At 43.0% G+C, this 10924-nt stretch overlaps 2 protein-coding genes across 2 annotated transcripts; one reads left to right on the plus strand and one right to left on the minus strand.

Annotated features, from left to right (window-relative positions):
• The first annotated feature begins 130 nt into the window (after nt 1–130).
• LOC122438479 (cytochrome c) lies at nt 131–5626 on the plus strand. The gene is made up of 3 exons (XM_043463371.1): nt 131–266; nt 2011–2187; nt 2298–5626. Exons 2-3 carry the CDS (start codon nt 2019–2021, stop codon nt 2444–2446), a joined length of 318 nt encoding a protein of 105 aa, XP_043319306.1. The 5' UTR covers nt 131–266; nt 2011–2018; the 3' UTR covers nt 2447–5626.
• A 1488-nt stretch (nt 5627–7114) lies between these two features.
• LOC122438483 (heterogeneous nuclear ribonucleoprotein A1) lies at nt 7115–8894 on the minus strand. Its single transcript, XM_043463373.1, has one exon. The coding sequence runs from the start codon at nt 8830–8832 to the stop codon at nt 7870–7872; it is 963 nt and encodes a 320-aa protein (XP_043319308.1). The 5' UTR covers nt 8833–8894; the 3' UTR covers nt 7115–7869.
• Between the last annotated feature and the right edge of the window lie 2030 nt (nt 8895–10924).

Below are 10924 nucleotides of genomic sequence, written 5' to 3' on the forward strand. Positions count from 1 at the left end.
GGGCACTCACGCGGTACCCCCAAGCGTGCTAGTCGGCATGCGCGCGCCCTGAGTCCGGCCTCAGGCCTGGAGACCCGAGCCAATGAGGCGCGGCTTCGTCACTGCGTATCCGGTCGCCGGGACGGACGTCAGGGGACCGGAGGGCGGAGCCAGTTTGGTTGCACCAACACCGGTACTTAGGCACGTACCGGCGTGTCCTTGGGCTTAGAAAGCGGGGCGTTCGGCTTGCGAGCGGGAACTTCTCAGTCGCGCCCAGAGAAAGAACGGTGAGCGCGGGGCGCGGAGGCCGCAGCAGGCGGAAAGCTGAGCCACGAATGCGTGCGCCTGCATGGGGGCCGCGCGGGTGAACTGAGGCCCGCGCGCGGGGGCGAGGGAGCTGGCAGGGAGTGGCGCCCAGCTAGACTGCGCCGGGCCAGAACCGGGTGGGCTACGGCTTGAGACCCCAACTAGGTAGTAGGGTCGGTCAAGGTTCTGAAAGCTCGGAGGCGGCTTGGTCGCGATTCTTACCGAGACGCCGGTTCTCCGTTATAGGAACTGCTGAGCTGGGGCAATGGTAGACAAGACTAACTCCGAGGTGAGGGCGGGAGTGCGGGGACGGAGCGCAGCGCTTCACGTCCTCCTTCCAAAAGAGCAGAAACGACTGCTCCTCCAATAAGTCATTTCTTGGCCACTTGTCGCTTCCCTCCTTAACCTGCTGAGGAACGTCCGAGGGGGTAGGTTTCATCACAGTCTCCTTGAAACAAGCCTGGATGGATGACCTCGTGGTCACTTCCGGGGATCCGACAGCTGGATGATGGGGGTCCCTGGGTGACCGCAAAGCCGGCTGCTGACCTCCTACCCACAGCAAAGCAATTTCGAGTAACCTGAGCGGACTGAATCAAGAAAGATTTCCCTTTTTGTAAAAATGTATTTTGTTTTCTCTAAAGAGAGCAGTGGCTTTAAATTGTATGAATAAATAATGAGGCCTTAAAAGTTGGAATTTGGTGGCTTGGATTTAATATGATCTCAGTTCAACTTAATTGGATTTGTGACTTTTCGTGACCTTGGTCTCATCTTTTGAAATGGCTTTGAACTAGCTTCCCGCTTTGCTTTCCTGACCTCTAACCTTTCATCACTTATGTCAACTGGAAAAAAAAAATGCACAACTTGAGAGTTGTGAGTTAAGTTTTCTTTGGGGCAAAACGATGAGTATGTCCTAGAAGACGAGAAACTGCTCTGAGGAGGTAGGGGGAGAATGTCAGTATTGTATATGATTTTCATGAATGGGGGTACTATGCAGTCAAACACACTTACCAGAGGTTTGCTGCTAATCAGCAGGAACAGGTACCACCGTTAAGGATTTTAGTGCTTTTCTAGATAATAAGGAGATGGAAGAATTGGGCTCATAAAATCTTCACCTGAAAAGATCTATCTGAAGGCCAGTTTTGCCAGTTTACTCAGAGCCCAGAGTGCCTTATTCTGCTCCACCCTGAAATCCTTTCAGAATGTGTTGAAGGTCAGACTGCAGCCGCTTGTGCCTTAATCCTTGTATAGGCTGATGGCAAGTGCCAAGTTTTAGTTGGCACTTAAACACACAGAGGGGCTTCCCAGGTGGTTCAGTGGTAAAGAATTTGCCTGCCAGTGCAGGAGACACCAGAGACGTGGGTTCAATCCCTGGGTCAGAAAGGTCCCCTGGAGGAGGAAATGACAGCCCACTCTAGTAATTCTTGCCTGGAATATCCCATGGCCAGAGGAGCCTGGTGGGCTACAGTCCATGGGGTCATGAAGAATCAGACACAACTTAGTGACTGAGCATGCAGAGATATTCACAGAGGTGTGAATATCTTCCTTTTTCAAGGAAGTTCTTCCAGACAGTGTTTTTGGTATTAAAGAATCTGTTGCAAGTGAACTAAGTAAGACAAAATTCAACCTGTTATTTAAGTTGGTGTCAGTGACTGGGGTTGATGTTGGGAATCTACTGTACTTTCACTTGGAGAAAATATATTACTAATCTGAATCTTTCGTTTTTAGATTTAAAAATGGGTGATGTTGAGAAGGGCAAGAAGATTTTTGTTCAGAAGTGTGCCCAGTGCCATACTGTGGAAAAGGGAGGCAAGCACAAGACTGGGCCAAACCTCCATGGTCTGTTTGGACGAAAGACGGGTCAGGCTGCTGGATTCTCTTACACAGATGCCAACAAGAACAAAGGTAAGAGGGGGGCATTTTTAACTAACCCAAGCACAAACTGTATGAATGTAACCTATGGTAGACACTTTCAGGAGTGTGACATGCTCAACAATATATCCTTTCTTGTTTAGGTATCACCTGGGGAGAGGAGACGCTGATGGAGTACTTGGAGAATCCCAAGAAGTACATCCCTGGAACAAAGATGATCTTTGCTGGCATTAAGAAGAAGGGAGAGAGGGAGGACTTGATAGCTTATCTCAAAAAAGCTACCAATGAGTAATAGTTGGCCACTGCCTTATTTATTATGAAACAGAAGTGTCTCATGACTTTTTATGTGTACCATATTTAAATTGATCTCACACACTAGAATTCAGATCATGAACGGCTGATGGAATAATTCTGTTGGACAGTCCTGATTTAAATAAGATTGGTTTGTGGCTAAACAAATATGGTCAGCTTTTTTAATTTTGATAGTAATTCCGGTTCAACAAGTACTATCACTTTTCCCATTCTAAAGAGATGATTGAACTTGAATAAGGAATATTAAACTTCTTAGGGAGATGGTGCATTCCTTCTCAAACCCTATAAGAGATTGGTTTTATATTTAGATTTCTATAACTGGTTATATTAATATATTTAAATACTGAAAAGGTCCCTTCACTGTCTCATAGAACAGAGGAGGATTCAGATGTGTTTGAAGTTGTGTTCATTAGCCTGTTAAGGCAAGAATTGAAAATACACTGACAAATTCCACTTTATCTTTTTGGTTTTATAAACTATGCCAATTTAATTAAAATTCTCTATCTAAAATTTAGCCTTTTACTTAATGAAAGGCATTTTAGTGTGGTTTATGTATAGCATCAAATAAAGAGTATTTAGCACCTCACATTTTGTAGATGATCTTTAAGATCAGATGCTTTTAAAATTCACTGTGACAGGATATGTTAACGAACTTTGCTTGTTAATTCTTCACAAAGTCAGACTAAGTTATAATTCAGGGTTGTCTTTTAAACAGGAATTCAGAAATGCAACTGTAGAACTACTTGTATATGGTGATTGGTAATCGTGCTTTTGCCAACTCATTAGAAGGATTAGAGGGGCTATATCATTAGCTCAAATTTGTAAACTCTCTGATCATAAGGCTTAAGAATTAAAAAACAAAGTCACAGATCATGATTTTTCTAACTTGATTTAATGGCATACCAAAATGGTTGAAAAATACAGTAGCCCAAACAGGCAGCATTATTACTAGTGATAGTAGTAGATTGTGTTTACTTGGTCTTCTAGGACAGCCTGCCCTAGAACAACACCTCAGTCATCCACTCAGTTTCTCTGGCCAGAATGAGCACTGCAACATTTAGGTCAACTGTAGAAAGAAGACTTTCTGGTCATAGTGTTATGGTATGTACAGTGTGTGGTGATAGTTTATGTGCTAAATTATTCATGCAGTTTGTGCCATACATGGTTAGTGTAGTCCCTAGAAATTTTGTGGAATGGTGAACTTGAACTAAGCCATAGAAAATACTGAGAGAAATTCTCAGTGGGGGGGAATAAGTCTGTACCAGTGGTGAGAGCCATTTCTGTGTGACAGAGAACTGGGAGAAGGCCTTGTCAAAAGTGATGGGGATGTTTATTTAGGTCTGTAAGGCCTGATAGAGCACTGTGTAACTTGTGAATCTTATTTTCAGTCATTGGAGAAATGTGAAAAAGCAAAGAAGTTAGTCTGAAAACATCGGCAGAAACAATTTGGGGAAGCAGATGCCTGTTATAATTCAGGTGGTATCCAGGTCAGTGAAGCAGTTAGCTTCTAAGAGAGTTCTGCACTAGTGTGGGAACACATGGAGACCAGGAAATGGACTGATTTCTGTGCTTCCTAAGCCAACTAAGGCCTGTGTTGGCAGAGAATTGTTGAGTTCTAGGCCAGTTATACTCAATAAGTGCCTCTAATATAGTTAATTCAGGGCTTCCCTGGTGGCCCAGATGGTAAAGCATCTGCCTGCAACTCAGGAGACCTGGATTCAATCCCTGGGTCGGGAAGATCCCCTGGAGAAGGAAATGGTAGCGCATTGCCATATTTTTGCCTGAAGAATTCCATGAACAGAGGAGCCTGGCAGTCCATGGGGTCTCAAAGAGTCAGACCCGACTGAGCAACTAACACTTTTCAGTGCAGAAGTACACACTGATCTGCTTCTTTGGCCCCAGACCATTGTCATGGTGTTCACATACTCAGAAGTATAATACAAAAAATTAGATTTCCACTTGTTTAATACCACTTGGATTCCAGGTTATCTTATTTGGAGATTGAGTTATTTGGAAACTCTGGTCATAACCCCAGGCTTTCTTGGTTCATTCAGAAAGCTAAACAGGTGCATTCTATTTCTCAAAGGGTAAACATGTCCAGGTTTTTAGGAACTTGACTAGTAGTCTTGTTATGTAGCATATCTTTCCACACATACATAATGATAAGAAGGCCAATGTGTGGTAAGTGATACATCATTGACAGTTTTTTAAAATAGCAAGAGACTGACTTGCTCATGCTTTGGTTAAGTTGGCTATTTTAGTCATATTAGAGGTCGCACTATTGGAACTAGAAGAGATCTCAGAGATTCTTCGATTCTAACTGGACAGATGAGAGGTGAGATTAACCTTAACTAGGCTCAGGGAACTATGGAAACTACTCACTTGGTTGAGCTGGGCCCTAGCAGGACCTAGTAGTCCAGCCTTGCAGATCACTGAGAGGAAGGTAACTGAGGCACATAGCAGATACCTGTGTTTGGAGAGGGGTAGGCTTGGCCCAGTTCTTTAACACCCCTACACCGAGCTGTGAAGGTTTTTAAGGTATGCCGTGGGCAGAGGCAAGTATCTGGACTGGGACACAGCCCATGCCATTTCCAGAGTGTTGCTTTCTTTCCACATGTTGAAAGGAGTCGTCCTGCCTGGGAGCTTTGAGGGTTGCTGGGCCCAGAGTGGCCAAAGTCACATGCTCTTGCTCCACTGACCTGATTGCAGTCCTTCTAATTAGGGGAGGGGAGAACACCTGCCTCCTTTTCCGGCCCCTCCGGATTTGTTACCATTTTTCTTGTACTCAACATCTGCCAGGAAATATTGTCTACACTGGAAAAAAACTACATGAGTGACAGCTGAAACCACAACCAAGCTACTCTGACCATAGTTTGGTCTTAGTCTAACTCCATTTTACCAGAAATATTAATGAGCTGCTTCCAGTTTGCTTTTTCTTTATTCATTAGAATTGTGCCTGTGTTCCACATTGATGCCATTAAATACATGTGTATAGCTTGAACAGCATCCTCTGAAGAACAACCATTGGACTACTTAATTTTATTTGTGTTGTAACGAAGAATGCTGGGTTTTGAGAATGGAAAAATTGTGTTCAGAGTGGGGGTTAGTAAGCAGTCCCGAAGCTTTTTGTAAATAAAACTATTGGCGCATGGCCACTATATTCACTTGTCTTATCTAGGGCTGCTTTTGTGCTGCAATATCAGAATTGAGTAGTTGCAAGAGAGACCGAATAGCCCACAAAGCCCAAAATACTGACTGGTGCTTCACAGGAAAGTTCTTGGCCTCTGGTTTAGAGCTTTGCACAACTGCATTCTTTTGCCATCTGGAGAATAGGAATAATCTCTACTTCATAAGCCTTGCTATAAGCATTCACTGAGTGGCATCTGTGAAAACCCTTAACTGGTAAGCATTGAAACACTATATCTTCATCAAATTCCCTCAAAGTCACATATTGGAAAATTACTGCTTCCAAGGTTAGTAATTACCTAATTGTCGTTCCTAGCTTTCTGTTCTCAAGTGGCCCTGACACCTCTAGGAATTTGATAACCCCTGACTGCTCTTACTTTTTTGTACCTCCCTCATTCAAATTTCACATATTCATGGAACAAAATAAATAGGCATCCTAAAATCTTTATGCTCATATAGTTGTAACCATCTGTTAGTAACCCAAGTCAGTGTGACATTGCCCAAATTCTTGTCCAACTATCACCAAATTGCTTTATAGTTAAGGTGTATTCATCCTCACTAATCATTGGAAGAATTGTCCCTATATTATAGCAAAGTAAATAGGCTCAGGTTGTTACTCCCAAAGGTCAGAGTCCCAGGTACATTACCTTGGTAGTATCACATGTACTGACACTGCTTTCTCATGGTGCCTTCCAAAATGTCATATAGTCATCCCTATCAGCCTCTTTATACTCCCACACTTCCTTTTGTTATTAAAGACAGCTTTCTCTGGCTCCATGCTTCTGCAGTCCTCAACAAGTGGAGTCTGCTTGTTCTTCCACACTGTCCCAAGTTTCCACATGCATCTGAGTACTGGTTGAGAAAATCACACACTTTTGTGGATCAATACCCCTGTAAACTTACCTCTGATTCAACTAAACCATCAGAAACCCTATATCAGTTCTCTCTGCATCTTCCTTGTTAATTTAGAAGGTCCTCATGCTCCTCAGGCTTCTTATCTCACCCAGCTCCCTCCTCTCACAGCAGATGACCTTGCCTTCTATTTCAGATAGGAATTTACTTCTTGAATACAAGGAAGGTTTTGGTCATCCCCCATCCCTGTCTTCAACAATGTTGTTCTTAATTCAGCTATGATTTGGAATGTTGAATTACATCAAAACATAACTCCAGATACTATAGATGCCCCAGCATGGTCGATCTAACACCTATTCCCAGCCCCTTTGTCCTCTCCCATAGAAAGTGAAAGAAACGCTGATTTTCATTGAGGTGCAGGAACTTTACATTGGGAGCCACACTCCAACAGAAAAAATACTATCCAAGTTCTGGAAATTATGGCTTTTCTTACTCAGTTTATAAGCTTAATGAAATTGTGGCTATCCCTACCTGAATTGGACAGGGGTCATAAATTGACCAAAAGAAAACAAGTCTTTCCAGCTTGGGGATGACAGGGGAAATTAATAAATTTTCTTTTTTTTTTTTTTTTTAAGAGGGTATTAAATCTTTTATTGATTACACATGATAATGGATGATACACAAGCTTCATTCCCATCTATAACTTTTATCTGGTACCATAATTCAATTTAGATATATTGCATAGGATGTGCCAACAATCATTAATAACAACAACAAAAAAAAAAAACCTCCATGACTTTGCATGGGTGACCCTTTAAATGGTGAACTCCAGGTCACAACACAGTAACTGTCAGTTCAACTACACCAAGGTTCTGAAGACAACAGCTTCTCCACCAAGCAAGTTGTAAATAAATTTCAAATGGAACCTGGCATCACCCTGAAGGAATTCTAACTTCACACTGTTGGGGTAGTTTACCAAAATGGCTTCAGAGTAGACTAACTTTACACAGCACATTGAAAAAAAAAAAAAAAAAGACATTTATTCAGCGTCATGATCAGACTATTACATTTAGCAATCAACAGCATGGGTGCAAAAAAAAAAATCTACATTAAAACCCTTTGTTGGAATGCTTTACACTTTCCACAGAACAGAAACTAAAATAACCTGTTATACAATTAGTCACAAGTACAGTCCTCGAGTTTTTTGCCCATACACATGAGTATTGTCTAAAACATGTCTTCTTTGTAGCAGCTAGGCCCTGCCACCACTGTGCTTGGCTGAGTTCACAAATCTGTTGTAACCTGTAGCTTCCCTGTCACTTCTCTGGCTCTCCTCTCCTGCTAAGCTTTGTTTCCTGGCAGTAATTAAAACCTTCTGCCACTGCCATAGCTACTGCTGCTGCTGGAACCACCATAGCCACCTTGGTTTCGTGGTTTGGCAAAGTATTGGCCTCCACCACCATAGGGGCCAGAACTTCTGCCTCCAAAGTTTCCTCCTTTCATGGGTCCAAAATTTGAAGATTGATTGTTGTAATTGCCAAAATCATTGTAGCTTCCGCCACCTCCAAAATTGCTTCCGTCATTACCAAATCCATTATATCCATCCCCACTGCCACCATATCCGCCACCACCACGGCTGCCACCAAAGCCACCTCGACCACTGAAGTTTCCTCCACGACCAAAGTTGTCATTCCCACCAAAACCACCTCCACGACCACCACCAAAGTTTCCAGAACCACTTCGACCTCTCTGGCTGGATGAAGCACTAGCCATCTCTTGCTTAGACAGGGCTTTTCTCACTTCACAGTTGTGGCCATTCACAGTGTGGTATTTCTGAATGACAATTTTGTCTACAGAGTCATGGTCATCAAAGGTTACAAAAGCAAAGCCTCTCTTTTTGCCACTGCCTCGATCAGTCATGATTTCAATTACTTCAATTTTTCCATACTGTTCAAAATAATCTCTCAGGTGATGTTCTTCAGTGTCTTCTTTAATGCCACCAACAAAAATCTTTTTCACAGTTAAGTGGGCACCAGGTCTTTGAGAATCTTCTCTTGACACGGCCCTCTTTGGTTCCACAACTCTTCCGTCCACCTTGTGTGGCCTTGCATTCATGGCCGCATCCACCTCCTCCACCGTGGCGTATGTGACAAACCCGAAGCCTCTGGAGCGCTTGGTGTTTGGATCCCTCATTACCACACAGTCTGTGAGTGTTCCCCATTGCTCAAAATGGCTCCTCAGACTCTCATCAGTTGTTTCAAAGCTCAATCCTCCGATGAAGAGTTTCCGCAGCTGTTCGGGCTCTTTGGGAGACTCTGATTTAGACATGACGGCAGTGGAGGCGGGGAAGTCTTCAACGATGCTTTCTCGGTGGCGTCCACGGGCAGAAAGCAATAAATTTTCTTTAAAGTCACCTGCCTATGGTATAAGTTGGGGCATACCATTTTGTCAGTAAGACAAGAATTTCTTACTTTTATTGATGAATGGTGGAAGAAGACAGCCCAAGAGTTCTGATTTCTCTGCTAATGCTTCCTAACAGAATCTTAGACACATTAACTCTTCTGTGCCTTTAATTTCCTCAACTGCAAACTGACATTAATTATATTAATCCTTAGGGTTGTTGTGAGGAATAAACAAGAGAACATTGGTGTGTTGCCTTGCATTCAGTAAACCCTTAAAGTTAGCTAATTTTGAACTGGCTGCACAGGGAAATCTGTCAAATTAGCAGTTGGGCAGGTTGCATGGAAGGGATAGGACACATTGGGATGACTTTTTTAACTGAAGAGATTTAGTGAGAGAGAAGTACTGGGAATGAGAGATTTATATCTGTGATGCAGGTCCATAATTCCAATAACTCACTCATTAGGTGATGTCTCATTCTCTATTAGTGACCAGGACCAAAAATCAATGAAGTACAACCCCCAAAGTAAATGGAGGGCTCTTTACTTTGGGAGCTATTTTGAGGGGGTCTGAGACGTTTGGTCAGAAGGTTAAATGGGCACCTAATTTTCATATATTCATTGTCTAAGTATGTCTAACTTTTACAGTAACCTAACAAAGACATAGTTTTCAATACAAGGATTATGCCAGCCCTCGCCAACAGCTCCTGAACCTTTGAGGGTAATGTCAACAAAAAAGGAGACAAATCAATATGGAAAAAGTATGCATTAGAGGCAGTTAGAGCAGGAAATGTGTAGGAGGCTGGCCCCATCCCACCACTGTTCCCTGTCCCAGAAAAATTTATCTGGAGACTTACTCCAGGTAAAAGCAGGGTCCATCTGTAAGGTTCTTGCCTCACAATGGTTGCTAACTTGTCTTGAGCAATATTCAGTAGTTAAATGGCTAGAGAATATCGGTTCTGGAAACCAGCACCTCATACAATTCTTGGATGGGGCGTGTGTGATATAAGAAAATATGAACTTCCCTGGTGGACTTCTCAGTAGTTGAGAGTCCACCTGCCAATGCAGAGGACAAAGGTTCGATCCCTGGTCCATGAGGATCCCACATGCCATGGGGCAGCTGGGCCCATGCATCCCAACTGCTGAGCCTGTGCTCTGCAAATAGGGAGCCCACACAACATAACTGCTGAAGCCTGTGCTCCCTAGAGCCCTGCTCTGCAACAAGAGAAGCCACTGCACTAAGCCCACAACTTGAGAGTAGCCCCCACCACCACAACTAAAGAAAAGCCCATGTGTGGCAAAAAAGACCCAATGTAGCCATAAATAAATGAATAAAGTACATAAATAATTCTTTTAATATCACCATGCTAGTCAAATACTGTGTGCCATGCACACAGGTTAGAGACTGAGAAGGGATCTATGAGATAGATTTTTTAACTTTCTAAATCAGACTAGGTTAAGAGACTAAATTTTTCAGTATGCACATAATAATAAGGGAGGAAAAATAATTAAAGAACCAATGCTTACAAATAACCTAAATTTACATCAAAAGGTACTAGAAAAAGGAAAACAAACAAGACCCAAAATTGGGCTTCTCTGATGGCTCATCGGGTAAAAAATCCGCCTGCAATGCAGGAGACAGGAGACTAAGATTTGATCCCCGGGTCTGGAAGATCCCCTGGAGAAGGAAATGGCAACCCACTGTGGTATTACTTGCCTGAAAAATCCCATGGACAGAAGAACGTCGCAGGCTACAGTCCAAAGGGTCACAAAGAGTCATGACAAAGCACACACAAAGTTAGTAGAAGGAAAGAATACTAAGATCAGAGCAGAAATAATGAGATAGAAACTAAAAGAAAGAAAAGAGGACTTCCCTGGTGGTACAGTGGATAAGAATCCACCTGCCAGTGCAGGGGACACGGGTTTGATTACCTGGTCCCAGAAGTTTCCACATGCCAGGGGGCAACTAAGCCTGTGTGCCACAGTGGGAGAATTTGCTGCAATAAGAAGCCCAAGCACTG

The sequence above is a fragment of the Cervus canadensis genome, chromosome 3 (assembly GCF_019320065.1).
Source record: "Cervus canadensis isolate Bull #8, Minnesota chromosome 3, ASM1932006v1, whole genome shotgun sequence".
Taxonomy (NCBI): domain Eukaryota; kingdom Metazoa; phylum Chordata; class Mammalia; order Artiodactyla; family Cervidae; genus Cervus; species Cervus canadensis.

Excerpts from the sequence above, each read along its gene's own strand:
- LOC122438479 (XM_043463371.1), top strand. The coding sequence starts at position 2,019 with ATGGGTGATGTTGAGAAGGGCAAGAAGATTTTTGTTCAGAAGTGTGCC. Across the intron at positions 2,188-2,297 it reads AGATGCCAACAAGAACAAAG|GTATCACCTGGGGAGAGGAG; the intron begins GTAAGAGGGGGG and ends TTTCTTGTTTAG.
- LOC122438483 (XM_043463373.1), bottom strand. The coding sequence starts at position 8,832 with ATGTCTAAATCAGAGTCTCCCAAAGAGCCCGAACAGCTGCGGAAACTC.